Genomic DNA, 20,321 nt, shown 5'->3' with positions numbered 1-20,321 from the left:
TTTTCATCAGGGTCAAAACCTTGGCAATATAATTTGCCATGTCTCTGCGATCAAAACTGGATACATGTGCACCTAGTGTAAGAATACCTGGGTTGGGTGACAACATATACAAGGATGAGTGTTGCTTTTCATTTGAAACCCCTGTAAGTTTTCTATATGTTATATTACTTGTATATATAAATTTTATTAAACAATTCAAGGTTATACATAAAATGGCAGTTTCTGCATAACAAGCTATTGATTTGCTAGCCATTATTTTGAGTAAGATTTAGGTCAATATAATTGAATTGCTGTGTTCCCTATTTAAGTCTGTGTAACATTATTTGTTTCAGGAGAGTGAAGATGGCTTGTACATTTGTTTGTGCACTTTCCTTGCTTTCAGCAAGAAATACCTGGATTTATATTACTCGGAGACCAAGAACCGATTGTTCCTTCAGATAAAGAAGGTGAAAAAAGAGGTAATAAAAAAACTGATTTATAAGTATTTATCTCCAATATTGAGTTTGACTTTTTTTTATATTCCATGAAGTTACCAGTTATAGCAGACAATGAGGAAACTGCCCAAAAGCCAAAACGTTTGGCAATTGGTAAGTTTGATCTATGGTTTGAACCAGTGGTTCCCAAACTTTTTTGACTTGTGGCACTCTTAAAAAATCTTAACTATTTCGCAACACACTTTTAACCGAACAACAACAGAATAATTTTACAATCGTCCTAAACACATGACAAACTATATGTTAATGTCTCAAAATTAAATAGTGTGTATTTAAGTCTAAATTATTGGCGTTTATGCCTGTTTATGGTAATACAAAATACTCTCTTTTCCGAAATTGCAAAAAGTTTCGCGGCACACTTGACAAGCTCTAGAAGAACACTAGTACGCCGCGGCAGATAATTTGGGAATCACTGGGTTATCTATATTACATAATATGTTCTGTTTTACTTTATATTGAACATAAATTTTACATCTAATGTCACTTGATGCAGTAAAATGAATGCAAGGAATACACATGTTGTTGTAATTGACTTTCTTACACAATAATTGAAAAAAAAAACACTTTAAAAAACTATGCTTTTTGCCATCTGAGATTGGACCGAACAGCTTTATTGCAGTTGTGCAATATTTAGGTTCTTTTATAGATACACAAAAATATTTTTTGCATGTGTGATATAAACCAGAAATAAAATGACATTTCAATACACAAACAACTAAGAAAACAAATTTTGACGATTTTAGTAAAACTTCATGAATTACCAGTTATCTGGGTTTCTTTTGCAAAATATCTGCATCAACAACCATTGGTCCATTTCCATCCTTGTTTTATGTTGTTGTTTTAGGTGTGGAGGGTGGTTTTGAGCCTGACAAAGACGATAAGTTTGAATATAAGCAGATAGAAAACCTGTACCTGCTCCCAGAACACAAGGCTATCTCTTTCGAAGACCTGGAAAATATCCACTCAGTGGTAGGTTCTTTTTGTTGACTTTAGCTTTTCTCCTTTAGGTCTGATTTTGAACTTTTTTCTTTTGTAGATTTTAGCCAGTGTAAGTGGTGTTCTCTCTTCAACTTCCGCTGCTAACAAGGAAGAGATCCTTGCCTGGGATGGGGAAAAAAGAGATGTTTCAAAGTAATTATTTTCACTATTAAAAATTGCTAAGATGAAAATTGATTTGGAACGTCTATGTTTTCAGCTTTGTTTATTTAACAGTAATTGTTCTTTAGCAGTAAATATACTCTTAGTTCTTAGTATATGGTCAGATTGTCAGTTTTTGTTTTTATTTAAAGATGCATACTGGTAAATTAATTTCATTTTAATTTTTTGCTCAAAAAAATTTAAAACTGTTTTTTGGAAATTGTTGATATTCACATGAGGGATTTAGGAATATTTGTGTATACCTTTAAAATGGAACGCCTGTTTTTTTAAATATGGTCAACGTTGACCTGCCCTGACCCAGAGTGTTTAGTGGATTGACGGATCATAGATATCTTGATAATGGGCGTTAAAGGCAAAAAGTTCAAGTAAATTGCCACCATCTTATTAAACTACATATCTTAAGTTAATATAGGACATTTTTTTGCTTTACTGTTGGCTACTATACTGTGAGCAACTTGTCGGAATGAGCAAAAAGTCAATTGAATGAATGAAGGCTCCGGCCTCATCAAAAGTATATTTTTGTATCCAAATATTTTTTTAAATTACCTTTATGTAAAAGGATTTCCAAATTATTTAGATTCCTTCTCTATTGTAGCAAGTCATATATTAATTTATACTTAGGAACGTGCCTTGAATTCTTCACATTGATACTGAATTTGTAGAAAGCAGGACTCTTCATAATAGCATTAGCAAACAATAAATATTAGCAAAAGTCTGTAAATGTAACTATGTAAGTATGTTGTGTGTTGTTTACTCCATAAAGACGCACCCTATTAAAGAACTTTAACTACTATATTTAATTTCTATTTTAATACACAGACATGCGGAGGGTCTCAAGCAACTCGACAACGGCGTTAAAGTGCCTCCTAGTGGCTGGAAATGCTGCATGTGTGACTTGGAAAGCAACCTTTGGATGAATTTATCCGACGGTTCGATTTTGTGTGGCCGGAGATATTTCGACGGTTCGGGCGGAAACAATCATGCGGTTGAGCACTTTCAGTCAACTGGTTTTCCACTTGCTGTAAAGCTGGGTACGATCACGGCAAGTGGAGCAGGTACATAGCTGTTTTTACCCCAGTGCTGAAACAATTCTGTGTACAAGTGAGCTTTCACTTTTTGTCTGCCTAAAAACGTTGCATGAAATTTGTGCTTGGTCGAAGATTACCCACAGGTGGTAGAACAACTAACGTCTGTGTTTGGAATTACTAATTTCTGCCCATTTACAGGAAATTAAGCTTTAATCCCAAAAACAACTTAAAGTAAAACTGTTTATTAATTGGAGCATATATATATCATAATTTTGAGGTGGTAGTAAGACAAGTAAAAATATCAAAGCCCATACAGAAGTAGGTATCATTTTTAAGGTTTTGAGTTAATTCTTATTCATTTTCAATATCAAATATGTTATTATTTGCATTTAGGTAAATTATTTTGCAGAACGTCATCACCCTTCCTTATTTGTTATGTAAATTACTGATTGCTAAATTGCAAAATTTCTGTTTAAAAACCTGAAATACCCCAAACAATAGTTATGTTCAGTTTTAGCAAATACCTGGATTAAAAAAAGAAATCTATATCAGGGTTACCACAAAGTTTTCAAATCTTTAAAAGTCTTCCAATGTATCTGAAATGCTTTGCGTAATAAAAACTAGGAAAAGTCCATTGTTATTACAAAAGTCTTTAAAATTTTTCAAATTCAATGTTTTATATCCGGAGCAGTTTTATGTTTCGAAAGGGTCGTAATAAAACCATTTTGTTGTAAGTAGTTGCTATTGCATTAACCTTGGCATTTATCCTCTTTTTTAATGTCATATTAAAAAATCGTCAAGTGTTTCAATATTTTAGATCCATAAATGATGTAAATTGTCTTGTAAATATCTTTGAATATTTTTCATAAAATTGTGTGGCAACTTATATTATTACTTATTTATTTTTCTTTCTTTTAGATGTGTACTCATATGACGAAGATTGCATGGTTGAGGACCCAGGCTTGGCAGGGCACCTTGCCCACTTTGGCATCAACATGATGAATATGGAAAAGGTGGGCAACAGAAACTTATTAATTTTATTTTATTTTTCTCTAGTTGAACCCTTTATTCAAAGTTTCAAAATTTTATGCAAAGCTTATCTTATACTTTTTATTAGATTGATACATTTTTATGTACATTGGGTGGGTCTGACTTTATCTGTGTAGAAAGAACTATTTTTACTTTTTTAGTTGTTGAAAGAATTATTTTTATAAGAATATTTTTTTTAAGAATGTAAAAATAAAAAAAATCCATTAATTTTTGTGTTTGTGGAAGTTTTCCAATAATAATAACCTTAACTCAACAGAAACATTAGTTTTTTAGTTTGAAAATCATTGTTTTGTTTAGGATATTAGTTGTTCTGTGCGATTGTTCACTATTTGTTTGTTAACACATTGTTACTTTCCCAGTACGAATGTGTATTAATAACATAGACTGGCATCTTGTATTGCTTCCAGTGTACCTCTAGGCATACTTTTATATACAGCCTATGGATTATTATATACGTATTTCAATTTTGAGTAGACGGAGCAAACGATGACAGAAATGGAAATTGAACTTAACCAGAAGGTTGGAAGTGAATGGGACTTGATACAAGAAGCAGGTGACCAAAGACCTTTCTTTGCATTTACACAAAAATAAATCTACCAATGTGGTTTGTTTTCTGTTTTGAATTCATTTAATCTGCCTTACTAGCACTAACAAGAGACTTTGTTGTAAATAACAGGGTTGATATTGAATTAAAAGTTTGCATTTGCCGCTCACCCACACAAATTACACTTGCCAAAAATGTTGGCTTGTCATCTGCTCTTTTCAGCAATGCTTTACCCCCCATTCACATAAATATTTTTCACATAAATACAGTTGTCAAATGTTCAACCAAAATTTTTACTGAACCATTAAATATGTATCACTTTTTACCATGTTAAAATCGTTTTTTAATTGATGCAGAGCCAAATGGGTTGAGTAAATCGACATGATACAAGTGCTTGTCAAAGTATTGATCAAGATGGTGTTGATTTTACTTGATTTGATATTTTTTGATGAAGCTACAGTACATATCCATGCACATTGCACATTGCACAGTTGACCTAATTCATTTTTGAGTTGCAAAAGCATTAACAGTTAGCGATTTACGCAATTGACGTTTAAGCAGTTGCAGATTGTGTTGAGTAGGTCTGATAACAACAAGCAATTTTTGCTTAAGGGCCCTAACCAGTCGGACAAGTGAACAAGCGTAAAATCCTAGCCCCGATAAAATAGAAAGTTATAACTTTTATTTGTAAATCACTCACATTTTTTAGGAGAGAACCTTAAGGAACTGTTTGGTCCTGGTTTGACCGGCATCAGAAACATGGGAAACACCTGTTACATGAACTCGATCTTGCAAGTGCTTCTCACCGTTCCAAACTTTCATGACGTGTAAGTTTCGTTTTTTGAATTGTACGGATTTTGCCAGTGCTGTTTTCGGCTTCAATGTGTGGTTCAAGTTTTTGCAAATTTTGGCCATACCTTAATCGCTAAATGTATTAGGCGGTAGGTATGATGTAGAGCGTTTTTTTAAATTCGCTTTAAATTTAAATATAATTAAAAGACTGGAAAATATCTTTAATTTAAAAAAAAAAGTTTTTACTAGTCATGCTTTGTTTATTATCTATAGCTTTTCATATTACTATGTCAATCTTTAGTAGATTTCTTACTGTTACTCTATACAACCTGCTTTTTAAAGAAGTTTTATTGCCTAAATTCATTTATCGAGCACTATCGGCGATATATGCAGCAAGATGAAACAGCATTCCAGGGAATTTTTATCTTGTACACAGAAAAAAAACAAAGCTGGGATAATAAACAAACTGTGGGCCGCAGAGCCATTTTTAGTGGGCCGCGAGTTACTTCTGAATCGCTTTGTGTTATAATGTAGTTGTGGGTCGCGTGACAGTTCATGGCATTTTAGAAGTTTGTGTGGCATACAATTTTGAAATTTGCTCAGCTTGGAAAGCCCACGTGCCAAATGTGGTTCTAAGAGCCTGTCGAACTATATTTGTGCCAACTTAAACTGTATGTAAAATTTTTTATATTCTTTCGTTTTAAAGTATGTTTTACATTATGATATAGCAGTGATTTGGGCATAAAGTGCCGTGTAATATTTTACCCTAAAATCAAATACCCTGAATCTGCCATTTTTTCGCAGTGGTTTACGTAGTGGGCCTTGAATAGCTCTAAAAAGAGTACTTTGGGCCGCAACAAAAAAGTTTGCCGACCACTGGCTTAGTCCATCATGTCACAAACAGTAATATATACTTTTTTGATTCACTCAGATATGCAGATAGTGGAAAGTGCACAGAATTGTTCAAAACCTATCTGACACAGTTTTCTCCAGAAAGTGGTTTGCACCAGTTACAAGGCTCTTATGAGGTTTGTGAAGCATAAAAGCGCTTATACTTTTTGTTTATTGGTAACTAAGGATGTCTACTAATATCAGACCGGAGATGATACTCAATGTTAAATTTACATGTAAATTTCAGTCATGATTTGTGATCCAACAAAACAATTTAACTTAAAAGGTAAATTTATCAACAAATAGTTAGGTTAACAAGTGGAGCTAACCGAACTGCTAAAGTACAGTTTGACATAATGGCCTCGAAAAATTGTCTTTAAACATTTTAATTTCACCTATTTTGCTTGTTTGGGCTGAATAACCATTATTTGGTATCAGATTGGATTGCAATACTTTTTGCTTGACATAGGGTATCAGTATTGGAATACCATCTTGAGTATATTGTGTGACGCCCTTGAAAACTTAAAACGACCCACCAGGGCAGTGGTCATACATGGCTCGTTTTGTGACACCATATGGCTCTTTTAATGAAAAAATCTTGCTTGCAGTAACATATAAGCAATCATTACTCAGCATGATCTTAAATAAAACTATACTTGGCCACGAACCTTATTTTTCCTTTTTTAACACACACAACAGCAAATTTTCTGCGCTTCGCGCGAATCTTGTTTTTTTTTTCTTATTTTGATGATCACCACTTTATATACTCTTTTTTTAGTATCCAGTTGAAATTCAAAAGAAAGTGGAAAACATGATGTCCGATTTTAAGTTTCACATGTGCAAGTTGGGCTATGCGCTCAACAACCCAATGCATGAGATAAAGGATGGACAAAAGCCAGATATCGCTGTAAGTACATTTCCAGCTGTTTTAATCTTGTTAAAATCTCTAAAACTATTAGGGTGGCCGAATATCTGACATATAAGCTAACTCCATTAAAAAGCATCAATGCCCAAAATTTACACAAAATGATTTATTTAAACAAAAGTATGTTGACCTTCTATTGATGTAAATTACTTTAATTAAAAAGTTTAAAAAATAATCGACTAGAGGTGATTTCATGTTTCTAAAATTTGGGAATTTTGATTTAAAACGATATTATAAAAAAATTAATGACTCTTATCGGTCCAGTTCAATAATATATCATTACATTACAGGGTTCTGCAAATTAATATTTGCGACAGGGCTACAGAGTCTTTAAATATTTGATTTCATTTGCCGATTAAAAACTTTTTGAAAAAAAAACTAATTTTTCTGAACGTCTTCGAATCGCCTTTAATTTGATTGATGTAATGTAACCCACGTCGTAAATTTAGAACTTCCCGTAGTAACACAAACGCTAAACTACTTGTTACTGTGATGACCATGGCACAAATACTGTTTTTTTTTTAAATTTTATTCATACATGTCGATGACTTAATATCAGGTTCCGACAATCCTTTAAACTTTCGTTGAAAAATCTTTAACTAACTTTAAAATTGAAAAAATCGACATCGCTCGGGCAACTTTTACGGTGACGGTGGCCTTAGCTTAGATCAACGCATATGTCGAATAATATAATGCTTGGATGTTTTTATCAAAATTTCTAAGACAACTAGGCCACCACGGAAATAAGGTCTTTGAATTTTTTTAAATAAAAGTGTGTGGCAACTGGCAACCCTGCATTAATAACAGTGTGCTACAAAGAATCTTTAAAAGTTTTCGAAACAAAACATGTTTTTTTACGTCTTTCAATTTATTTTATGTTCAGCTTAAGTTATTTGTTAAGGAAGACCTGTATTTTTTTACATATTTTTTATTTGTGTTGACCATGACATTTATACTGTTATGTTGAGTTATTAAAGAAAACTTTGAACGATTCATTAATAGGCCTATAAAAACCGAAAATTTTCTGAAAAGTGTTTGAAATTTTCTGAATAATTTAATGATAATCGTCTTGGAAATAATAAGTTTTGACTGAGAAACGTTATTCCTTCAATTCATTAAAGCGTTTCAGTCAGTTCCGTTTACATTATAAATCCAAAATGCCGAATCGTTTCAAAAATTTTTATTGAAGTGTACATAATTTAGACTGTTTTTGTTTCGAGTTATATTAAAAAGTAATTCAATTTTAGGTCTTTTCTTTAATTTTTTTTTCGAATGAATTTTTTTTTATAAAAATGTCTGGCAAGCCCGCATTTATAAACAACACCTATAAAAAAAGATTTAAATTTTTTTTCGAATGAACTTTTTTCATAAAAATGTCTGGCAAGCCCGCCTTTATAAACAACACCTATAAAATAAACAACAACCTAATAAAAATGTAAACAAAATCCAGTTGCCGTGGCCGCGCTACCTGAAGCGAATCATCGGCAAGGGCCACTCGGAATTCTCCACAAATCGCCAGCAAGACGCGCATGAGTTTCTCCTCCACATCCTCAACGTGATGGAGCGAAGTGAGCACAAGAGAGGTCAACCCGCGCCCGGACACTGCTTCAAGTTCTTCGTAAGTGCAGCAGAAAATAACACCGCCTTTTTCCCCTTATGACCCATTTCTGTCCAGGTCAAAATCCCATGACCCAAAATCTAATTTTATTTATTTTTCTATTTTGCCATACTAAATATATAAAACAGCGTTTTTTTTGTTGAAATATAGCTCCCTCGTCTCAACACTAACTCTACATTTACACTTACACTTTGCTACTCTAAACAACTTCACTAAGAATACCTTCAAAAATAAACGCTAACATCAACGCAGCCCACAAGCTTGGGAAACAGCTGTAACCAAACTGATTATAAAAATAAATTAGGCTAGCCGCTAGCGAATACAAGAGAAATCTTACTATACTGTCAAATAAAAAGCGACAAAAATGACCACTATGCGAAACAATTTTAAAAATGATAAAATATCACAGTGCTTGTGAAGTAATGAAGCAACTTTACCACTTTTCGTAAGTGCAGCAGAAAAATAACAGGGAATGATTCTGTTTTTGATGTCATGCTTTTAATAACTTGATGCCGAAATCTAGGTTATAAAAGTTCTGTTGTTTTAACGGTTTTCTGTCTGATTCGCAAATATCAAATACAATGTGCATTCTGTAAAAAAATATTTCAATCAAAAATATACAGATTCTTAAATATAAAATTATAGAGTCGAGACAAAGATTAGACTAAGCACAGAACTTAGTAAACCGAAAATGAGTTTGTTTGGATGTTATAAAAAGATAAATATATTTCGCTATAAAAGCATCTTCAGTATCTAAAAACATAACACAACAAAAGTCAAGAATGCGCAAAATAAAAACCTAAACCAACTGTTCTAGGCAAGTGGTGCACTACGCAAGCCGCAACTGCTGCAACTAAATGACGATGCAATCAGTAAAATGACGTAACAACTGATAAGACAGATAAAAGCGCGCCATGAGGTGGAAAATAAAAAAGAGAGGGCAAAATAGAGAAAACTAAACAAAACAAAGTAAAACAGCAAAATAAAATAAAACACCATTTAAAACGAGGTAAAATCATTTTTTGGATGTTTATGCTTGCATTTATAAGGTTAAGGCATTTGTCCTCGCACAGGTCTAGTTGGTTGACCTCGGGTTGCTCTACAAAAGTCACTTTAAAACAATTACTTAAAGGTGGCTTAGAAGCAAAAGTGTGGGCATGATAGAAAGCATAATGCTTTAAAAGAGCAGCCCCCGTCTTTCGACAAGGAAAAGGTTTTCCACGTCCCTCTGTAGTAATTCTATCGGGTGGAGAATGAATTTTTAGTTTGGCCAACGTATTGTTCGTTACATACAACACAAGACGCAACGTAAATACCGAAATTTTTACAGTTTAAACATTGATGTAGTTTTATGGTTTTACTCTGTGTGATAAGTTTATTCGTGGAAGAAAACATGGTTTGTAATTTGCCGTGATGACCACAGTGGCCACATCCATTGGATTTGGGCACCTCTTTGTCTTGCAGAGTCGGGACAAATGATATTTAACCATTCTTTGCATCTCATTTATGTTATTTCAAAATTGTTACTAGATATATTTTAAACACAAACACTCATATAAAGGCACATAAATTAATTAAAAAAACTATTGTTGTTCTCTATTTAAAAAAGGTTTAAATTTTCTAACCTTCAGTCAAAAAAGCTTTTATGTATAAATTATTCATGGTAACTAATTTACATTAAAACACCAAACAACGCCATGGAAAAAACAAAAAGTGTCGTTATTCTATGAAGCAGTATGTTGCCTACCGATACTATAGTGTGTTTTATCAGTTAGTTTAGGGGTTCTTAAATTTTTTTTTACCGCGGACCCATAACATTTTTTTTGACGTCGCGTAGACCACGATAGGCAAATTTTTTCAAAAAATGACGTCATAAATTGACGTCAGTATACAAATGAACTTCATAAATCTTGATTTCGGTCTAAAAAATGTGAAAGTGAAATGGAGTCTAAATGCATTCAGTGCAAAACCGTTTTGTTTTTAACTAAACTGCTTTCTTTGAAAAAATGATTACTTTTTAAATTTACACTAATATTTCAATAAGGCCTTCATAAACCCCCTAAAACTAATTTACGGACCCCCAAGGGGTCTATGGACCACCCAGTTTAAGAACCCCTGAGTTAGATTATTATTATTATGATTTATATAGTTTTGGTTAAGTGTACCGTAACCTTAGCCCTTAACTACTTGTTAATTTATTGTTTTGTTACATAACAAATCAGAAGTGGTACAACTAGGAATGTAGGATGCTTAATATCTTGTTCCGATACCGATACCCCATATTTTGCCAATTCCATTGGTTGGTATCGGGTATCGGCCCCGATCCACTATTATCGGACATCCCTAGTTCCTACCATGTATTACTAAACCCCTACTATACCACGTAAAATTCAAACTCATTTTATTTCAAACACAACTTTTAAGGTAAGCCACCTACTATACCAGAGGCTGAATTTCGTATAGGAAAAGTGCTATATGTTTTCCAGCAAAATAATAGCTAGCGAAAAAAGGCCTTACAACGTCGAAAAGATATTATTTTCGTTTCACGTTCCAGATTCAAGATCGCGTACAATGTCAAAGCAGCAACCGGGTAAAGTATTCCTATCGGCCTGATTATGTCTTGTCGCTTCCTATACCAATGGATAAAGCCACCAACCCAGGTATATGCATATTGAAGTTTTGCTTTGTAATTTACCTTCCATTTAGGTTGTTTTAGTAAAGGACAGTTGACAAGTTTGTTGGAATGCATTCATTTGGTTTACGTTCTGTTGGTTGTCGTCACCTGATAAAAGTGCCTATATAGAATTAAACTTTTTATCACATTTAAATTATGTTCAATATCCATTTCAGAGACTGGCATGCTGTTTTAACATTAGTTCGAAAATAATAATATTTCAAAAATTAATTTCTGGTTACCTTTTTACCTAATGCACAAGTTTGCTATACTGTTTAACCAAACTGGACAAACATTGGCAGATTATTTGTCCTTATTGTGCGAACATTTGACAAAGCTAAACTAAATAAATAATCTGCTAGGAAGTTCGTTTACGAAGTATCATAAAACGTGTAATAATAAATGGATTTGTTAAAGAACCATAAATGGATTTGTTAAAGATAAGAATGAACTTGAAACTAGTACATCTGTCTGAACAAAATTTGCTCAATTTATTTGTCTATAATATGATTTTTACGATTTAACACACGGGTGCTTGCATTATTATGTTTTTAAAACGGCAAGGCAACAGGCTGACTTGGACAAATGCAGAGTTATTTAAGCTTTTCAAAATTAGATTGGCAGAAGAATAGTGCATTATAATTTTTCCAATTAGACTTAAACCCAATGCTCGAAAAAAAGAAAATAAAGTATAATTTAAACTAGAAAAAAACAAAAAAGGAACGTTAAAAACCTTGTTACTTAAGAGGTCGATTATTGTGGTAAAGGAAAAATATAACTCATAGAAGTCGCAATAATGTTAATTTTCCCTAACTCCCCATGACAAGAACTGAAAGCTGCTCGCGTACGGTAAAAAAATGTAGACACAAATATCGGTGTGCTTATCGAAAACCACTGTATTAGCGCATAGTTTGTTTTTGCGCAGAGGAGCTGAAGGCGTACGAGAAACGAAAAGAAGACAAGAAAGCGGACGTGAAGGTGGAAGTGGGCGAAGTGGTCCGCGCCGAAATCCCGCATCACGAATGCGTCCGGCAATTCACAGGCCAAGAAATCGTCGAGGACTTTTACAGCGCCGCGATTCGGGTAAGCACAAAGTCGATGGACTTAAGAAAATATTTATGAGAAATTAGAATAACTTGTTTTATGACGACAAGTTACGACGTACATATGTGGCGTAATCATTAAATTTATTCCATATTTGCCTTAAAATAAGGTCCAGTTTCGCTTCTGGTTATGCACTTCTAAAACATTCAACCTCGCTCAACAAACTGGCTGCTAAGTATCTTGATTAATTATTTACTTGATGTGTACCTACGCTGCTATACACGCGTGCTACAAAGTGGTCCGGTGAAAAATTTTCATGTGATATCGCTTCACCGTCTATCGTGAGCATTCCCGTGATATTCGTGAAAGGTTCGAGTCTAAAAGCTATCACGAGCGTATCCCATTTTTAACCCAACAAGCGACTCATTCTTTTAAATCGACGAAAAAAAGCTTAGTTTTGTTATGCTTAAACCTTCCAACCCTAATCAATTTTTCGCAAAACGGTAATACGACCTTCGAACAAAGAAAGGCAAGATATAGAGTTGTGAAGAGAGATGTTGTGGAAATGGCGAGACTGGCCTTACAACGACTAGATAATAATTGTCCGCAAACCTCAAAGATGCGTGGTTAACTAACGAACCTATTTGTAATACAAATAGGTTGTTTTCCGAAAGTACGAACAGTTTCGGCGGGCAGTTTAAGAATCACTGGTCTATAGTTACTTGATTGTCGGTGAAAGTTCGACTGAAGTTGCCTTTTTGTTAATTTTTGCAAAAAAACGTTAAATTGCTTTTGTTACTTATTTAGGTTGGGGGTTTGTTTCTCGACTAAGAATCCGCGTTGATTTGGTTTGCCTTAACTGGGCAAACAAACGCTATTGCTAGTTTTGAGAAAACATATTAGCACCTGATTTTTAAATAACTTTATTAAATGATCTCTGTCTAACCCATGGTTATCTACCTTTCATGAATCGTGATCGCCCCTTCGTGGTCTCTTAACACATTGTCGCTCACAATTTGGAAAAATGCTTTACCTTAAATGAGGTGTTGCAAGTTTACACACACCAAAAAGCCAATAGCCTATAGACAATAGTAACTTCTACCGCGTTTTCCGATTTACGTGGTAAAATGAAGCACGAATACATAGAATGCCTATTTATTTTACAACAGGGCAAAGGAACAGCACTGAAAAGCGCACTTTTCGCGTCGTTTCCCGACTATTTGATCGTGCACCTGAAAAAGTTCACCGTCGGCGATGATTGGGTTCCAAAAAAGCTCGGTAAGTCACAGAAACAGATATCGCATTTTTAAAGGAGTAGAAAATGGTATAAATATCAGTATTTATAGGTAAAAAAACATTGTTTTATTTTTTTAACAAATGCAATAATAAGTGGCATTTTTTACATACAGATCTTATACTCACAGAAATTACAACTTTCTAAACACCACAAGGCAATCCGGCCGACTCGAACAACTAGATATATTTTAGCTTCTAAACCACTTAGTTTGTGCGAATTAAATTAGAATTAGAGTATTAGATATACCGATTCCTTAAAAAATAGAAAACAATGTATAATTTGTACTAGAATTACATTCAATTATTCGACAAACAAATTAGATTTTATAAGAAATTTATTCTCATAAGAATGTCGAAGGCAAATATTCTTGCGGTAATATTGATATGTTTTAGCCTATCAAGTTGTTCAAGTATGCATTCAGGTCATTAACTGGGGCTCTAACTGCAGCGTTTTTTGGAGCGCACAAGCTATTTACAAATTAGAATAACATGAGAATTAGCCCAATTTTCCTGTTTGTGTTTTGTCCATTTTAACCTTTCAAAAGAATTGGGTCGCCAAATCTTCCCTGTCATACTTAGGGGTTAGAAACGCTGATGTAGACGTTCAAGTATGCATTTAGGCCTTGGATGGGCAACTTTTTCTAGTCGCGGGCCAAAACCAAACTCAGAAAGGTCTTTGTGGACCGGTAAATGTTAACTGTGTATAGTGTAGACTTTACGCATCTTAATACAAACGTACCTACAGTTGACTAGAGGTATAAACCGGGGTATTTTGCAATTTACACTCGATGGAGGAACAAGATTTACGCAAAGCGCAAAAATTATTTTCTTTTTCGTAGTTGAAATAGCCAAAAATATGTGAGGAACGGCCTTGTTCCAAGTTTGTGAAATAGGTTACGGACTGGTTGATTTGCGTTGGTATCTGGCCCGCTGGCCGTAAGTTGCCCAGCCCTGATTTAGGCCATCAACCGCGGCTCTAACTGCAGCGTTTATTCCTCCTTGGCAGACGTTAGCATCGACATGCCTGACCACCTGGACCTCACCCAGTGGCTTGGAGAAGGAGCCAGGAGCGACGAGTTGCTCATGCCGGAGGGAGAGGAGCCGGAGGAGCACTCGGAGGAGCAGGAGCAAAGAGTGAGAGAGATGCAGCAGGTCGGCTTTCCCCAGGACAAGTGCTGGGAAGCGGTGAAGGCAAACCCGAACGCCAGCGCTGAGGAAGGCATTTACTGGCTCATGGAGAAATACCCTAACGGTTGGTGAAAGCCGTGTAATAAACCAGTGTTTCGTTTGGAACACAATACATTTTTTAGCAATTTTAATGAAAATATGAAAGTCATATTCGATAAAATCGACATTTTGCTGTGACAAGTGGCTAATGGAGAAATAGCCCAACAGTGGGTTTCAGTTGTTAACAGCTGATTGTTTACCAACATCCGTGGTCCACTGTTGCGTTTTTTTCCAGTCGAAGCCTGTTTTTGGTGTGCGCATAATTTAGCGACAATAGTGCAATTTGACGCAAAACTAAAACAAATTGTTATAAAGCAGTGGTTCTCAACCGCGGCTCTTAACTGTCTTTTGAGCGGCTCCCATTAGGGTTTAAAAAATAAAATAATTTTTTAGAACATTTTTGCGCACGATTTCGTTCGACAACAGCAGGTGTTTTTAGATTAATTGTTTAATTCCGTAACTTTGTGACGTCATACCTGAACATTTTCATCCGCTTAAACAAAAATACTGGATCCACCCCTGCACATAACATACCGCGATGCCAAAACAACTTTCGAAGAAAGCTTGCCTTTAGCAAGAAAATAGGACGTTTCAGAGTATATGGAAAGACTTTGCCTTTTTTGATGTGGTTTGTTGTTATTATTTTTAATAAACTGCTTGATCTTTTTGCGGCTCTTTTAATATCGACAGTTTATACTTGTATTAGATGCTTACAAAGGTTAAGAACCACTGTTATAAAGTCTGATTTTTGCCTTGAGCAGGTTTTCCTGAACCGGAGGCCCCGGCAGCAGTAAGTGATGAGAACGTTCTGATGATCACAAGAATGGGTTTCAGCAAAGGACAAGCCACCAAGGCACTGCGTCTTTGTGTGAGCACTTGTTTTATGATACGGAATCGTTATCGTTAGCCAGTGCGATTTTTGAATAGGCTGGGTCCTAGTTAAATAATGTACTTGAGTATATTAATCTTCGTAAATGGCCGTATTTGTCTAATTGTTAATAGGGTAGGGTAATCAGGTGTCACTATATGAAGACAAATTGTATTCAATTTTGACAAGCTTTCGCACACCCGTACCGTGCTTCATTAGGTCAAAGTATAAATGAAATCAATTAAAATGCACGAAATAGAAGCACAAGCGCAACTCTTCATATAGTGCCACCTGATTACCCTATTGAGTATATTAGTTTTAATTATTTTTGTGTGTATGTGATATTTCAACCATCATTTTCTTTTAAAGGATAGTTTATTATAACAATAAGGTATAACTTATTTCCAGTGGTATTGTTGGCCAAAATTAGCCCCAATGCACAAATAAATGTCGAAACATATTTCGCCGAAATTTCATAAGTTGCTTCTCATAAAAGCGTCAAATTTGAGCGTCAGTTTTCTTTGGACATCAACGTATTTTTCGGTGACGCAAGTTTTCGCTTTTCTGCCGAATTCGAACAACTTTGAAATGTGTAAAATGTTAAGAAAATCTCCTCTCACCCTTACACGTAAATGACGAAAATGACTTCAAATAGGAGAAAATATTCTTTAGACTTTCCCGTCTTAGTCAAATTCCGTCATTAATAACTTTTGCTTTTACTGTCATTTTTACTTTAAATTGCTTCCAACCAGTTTACGTGTTTACATTGTTTTGTTGTTGTTTTTTCTAGAGACTAATGATGTCTTATTTGTGGAGATATATATTTCTCTTTTAAATAACTAGAACTTATTAACGGCTGACCTTGACTAAGACAGGAAAGTCTAACTAAAGTATATTTGCCTGTCATAATAGCATTTACATTTTAAAGAGCGTAAGTTTTCTTTGGACATCAACGTAACTTTCGGTAACGCAAATTTTTGCTTTTCTGTCTGTTTTAAATCCAAATTTTTTCGCGCAACTTTATTTATAATTTTTTTGCGCAACAGAAAAACAACATGGAACGGGCGGCGGACTGGATTTTCAATCACATGGACGATATGGGCGATGACGAAGTTGCCCCGAAGGAGTCGACCTCCGAACCTAAAGTGTCCCAAGCCGAATCAAAGAAAGGCCTAACGATTGAAGACTTCGACACACCCCGGAATACGACTGGCAGTGAGTGTGTGTGTGGCGTGCGTCAGTCTATTTAACCAATTTGCTTTGCACAGTCTTGAAAATCTATTTGCGAAATTTACGTACGAGATTTTGTCGTTTATACATGGATTAGGGATGGGAATTTTTTTATAAGCCCTGTGACTTTTACAAATTACTGTGTATTGCTCACTTAATTTTATGTGCTTTAACTAACTCGAATTTATGTAGTTTCTGACTTATTAAGAGGTCTGGTTTGTGCAAGAACAGTGTCATTTAAAACTTATTTGCGAAATTTTTATCATACTAAAAACACGACAAAATCAATCCAAATTAAAATCAGACCTCTTATGTCCCCATTTTTAGGACAAAAACTGATACTATTCTGTCATTCTACCAATACCACTGTTTGTTAATTTTTGAAATGTGTATATGCTGTTGCTTTTCACATTAAATAATTTGTAGCATGTCAAGTTTAGCCAACACCTGCTACCAAGTAAAAATATCGGTACTCGTCCGATACTGGTGTTACAAATATCGGGTATCAGTATAAAATTAAAATAAGATTATTTCAGTTTTTTATACCAACTATATACTTAACCATCGGAGCTGGGTTTTTGTTAGGATTTTTCAAGATAGAAAAAATGCACAATTTATTGTTAGCAGAGTCCGGTATGAAAACTAACCTAAATTATTACAATTATATAAATTTTTAACCGAAAAACATCTAATTCCAATAGCTTATTTTAGTGTTTTGTATTTTTGCAATGTTTATATATTTTATCCTTTACCCGGACATGATCAATGCCGAGTAACATGTACGTTCATTTCTTATTATTTTTTTTAAATTTTGTAGGATACGAACTTATTGCGTTCATCAGTCATATGGGTTCTTCCACCATGAGCGGCCATTACGTCTGTCACATTAAGAAAGGCGAAAGGTGAGTATATTTTGACGAAAACGAATTTTTATAGTTTGTTTTCAGAGCTGCTAAAGCAAGAAGGATTATTGCTATTGCTTCTCAACCTATTTTTTGTCGACACAAATATCAAGCGTAGGTGTTAATCACATGGACGTGATAAAGTGAACAAAATAAAAGACAAATGACACATTTAAATTCGAAATCAATGACTATAAGACAAGTCTTCGTGTTTCTTCCACACTTTTCTCAAAATTCAGAGCAATCTTATTAAAAGCAATCTTATCTTACCATGCGAACTAATGCAGCCGGTGACCCAACTGAATTCAACGGCGACCGAATTGCGATCCAAAGGCTGAGAAACACTGATTTAAGCTTTGACTAACAATAGGGTTGGTTCGGCGAATTGGCAGAAATCAGTGTTGTAATGACTTTCTTATTACAAATTACTTTACTTAAAACAATTAAAAAGAAAATTGGGCTATTTACTTAATATTTTTGCATAAACCTGTTTTGTTATTTGTTTTTTTAGTTAAATCGTTGCATTTTAATAATAATTACGTGACCTGGAATTGACGTGCTATAGCAATACCTTCGATTTAATTGACCTGGGCCAGTAAAGACGTAAAAATAAAATATGTTAAATAAAAAAAAGACTAAATCACTAATATATAAGTTCCTTGAGATGATTTTTCGTTCTTGGCGTAACGATACTCTGGTTGTATCGTATCTGTGCCTGTCCGATACTATTTTAATAAAGGAATTTTAACAACAATTTACGATCAAACTTAAAGTTGAGGAAAATTTTTACGAAACAAAACTCGGAAGTTTTAAGCAAATATTATGTTAAAAGTCAAATATATAAATAAACTTTCCAACGCATCAGGATATTTCGGGCTAATTCACTGAAAACCATTACCATTGCTGACAATAAACTTTGGAGCATAATGGTTGGAGGTTGTAGTAACACGTAATAAAAATATCAAAGCCCATACAGAAGTAGGTATCATTTTGGACGTTTCGAATAACTCTTGATTGATTTTCAACATTGAGTTTTTTTTTTAATTTCAACATGTGGAAAACAAATAAAAAGTTATTCGAAACGTTCAAAATGAAACCTACTTCTGTATGGGCTTTGATATTCTTATTACATTAGTATTTCAATTATCAATTTCATTTATTTTGTTTACTTTTTTTTTGTAACCAAAGTACTGACGACTTTCGGATCGGATCGCGGAAGTTTTTAGCCAGAATATTTGCCCTCGGAATCATGAACCAAATATCTAACATCTATATTTAGGACTAAAAATCTTCCCATAGCCGTTCCTTTGCTGCTTAACTGAACCCAAAGTGTTCGTGAACTCCACTTTGAATCCACTCGTCTCACCACGTGTGTTGTTGTTCGTTCGCAATACTAAAATGCCTCTTTTTTGATGCAGATGGGTGATTTTTAACGACGAAAAGGTTGCGGAGTCGAAAAACCCGCCGAAAAATCTCGGCTACATTTACTTCTACAGGAGAATACCTTGATACCTCGTGGCACTGAAAAGTATCCCGACGAAGCACCCCCGTAAAAATACCCTCCATACCTATATTTTTGCTTATTTACAAAACAACTTTGTCTTTTCTATAAAAGACACTGCAGCTTGCTTCTGTTTTCAGTTTGATTCTTGCATGTCTCATTTTAGAGCATTTCAAGGTCGTTTATAATATCTGGGTTATTCGTTTTGAGCTTCTGTCACTCATCTGAACATTTTGCTGATGCTAAAACTTACTTTCGAGTAATTCGGTAAATTAAGGGTGCTGTGAAAACGTTAGTGCAAATTGTAAACCGCATTGTTTTTAATATCTAATGTAGTAGGACAAATTTATTATTTATTTCAATTCCTGAAAGGTAATGTGTTCGTTCGTTTAACCAGGCGAACCCATTTCGATTTATGCATGTTTCTTCAAAATCGTCAATCCTGAAAGTTCGCGGCAGTTTTTGGTACGAAAAAGTTCAAGCACGTCTCTGCCTTTTGCCAAAGAATATGCTATCAGCCAGTCCTCAAAGCGTTTTGTTCATTTTGTTTTCTAAAAGTGCTGTCGTACAGGGCTTGTCGTTTTTTGCGTCCGAACATAATTACCATGTTCGATTCTCATCATTGAAATTATTAAAACTGGTTAAATATTTTGTATATCTTAAGTCGTGCAAAAGAAAGATGTTGCTACGAGACGTTTCAGGGAGGCAGTCTAACGCACGATAGGCCTAGGTCTATATGGCCTATTAATATGACAGACAATCGTACTAGAAGAAACCATCATGTGTAATGTTTTGCTGCAACCACGATGTTTCTTTGGACTACAGGAGTGGTCGGCAAACTTTTTTGTCGCGGCCCAAAGTTCTCTTTCCAGAGCTATTAAAGGCCCACTAGGTAAACGACTACGAAAAAGTGGCGGATTTAGAATATATGAATTTAAGGTGAAATATAACACGGCGCCTTGGTGCCCAAAACACTGCCATATCATAATATAAAATATACTATAAAACGAAGAATATACGCGCGAAGCGCGAAATCTCTTTAATTTAATACTGTTGTAAGAAAAAAATATAGTTCGACA

The 20,321-nt window shown here is 34.5% G+C and overlaps 1 protein-coding gene across 1 annotated transcript; it reads left to right on the top strand.

The window, feature by feature from the left end:
• The first annotated feature begins 2 nt into the window (after positions 1-2).
• On the top strand, positions 3-19,897 carry LOC146145534 (ubiquitin carboxyl-terminal hydrolase 5-like). Its single transcript, XM_083390362.1, has 20 exons — positions 3-143; positions 333-458; positions 530-587; positions 1,339-1,463; positions 1,531-1,625; positions 2,472-2,707; positions 3,599-3,693; positions 4,205-4,283; positions 4,984-5,101; positions 5,998-6,094; positions 6,736-6,864; positions 8,333-8,500; positions 11,055-11,160; positions 12,100-12,257; positions 13,388-13,496; positions 14,521-14,766; positions 15,503-15,609; positions 16,656-16,824; positions 17,657-17,741; positions 19,160-19,897. The coding sequence occupies exons 1-20, from the start codon at positions 39-41 to the stop codon at positions 19,248-19,250; spliced, it is 2,502 nt and encodes an 833-aa protein (XP_083246488.1). The 5' UTR covers positions 3-38; the 3' UTR covers positions 19,251-19,897.
• Positions 19,898-20,321: the final 424 nt, after the last annotated feature.

The sequence above is a fragment of the Ascidiella aspersa genome, chromosome 5, assembly GCF_963924565.1.
Source record: "Ascidiella aspersa chromosome 5, kaAscAspe10.2, whole genome shotgun sequence".
Classification (NCBI taxonomy): Eukaryota; Metazoa; Chordata; class Ascidiacea; order Phlebobranchia; family Ascidiidae; genus Ascidiella; species Ascidiella aspersa.
Note: the sequence above shows the minus strand (reverse complement) of the source record. Positions and strands in the feature narration are given on the sequence as shown.

Excerpts from the sequence above, each read along its gene's own strand:
- LOC146145534 (XM_083390362.1), top strand. The coding sequence starts at position 39 with ATGTCTCTGCGATCAAAACTGGATACATGTGCACCTAGTGTAAGAATA. Across the intron at positions 2,708-3,598 it reads GATCACGGCAAGTGGAGCAG|ATGTGTACTCATATGACGAA; the intron begins GTACATAGCTGT and ends TCTTTCTTTTAG. Across the intron at positions 16,825-17,656 it reads ACCCCGGAATACGACTGGCA|GATACGAACTTATTGCGTTC; the intron begins GTGAGTGTGTGT and ends TAAATTTTGTAG.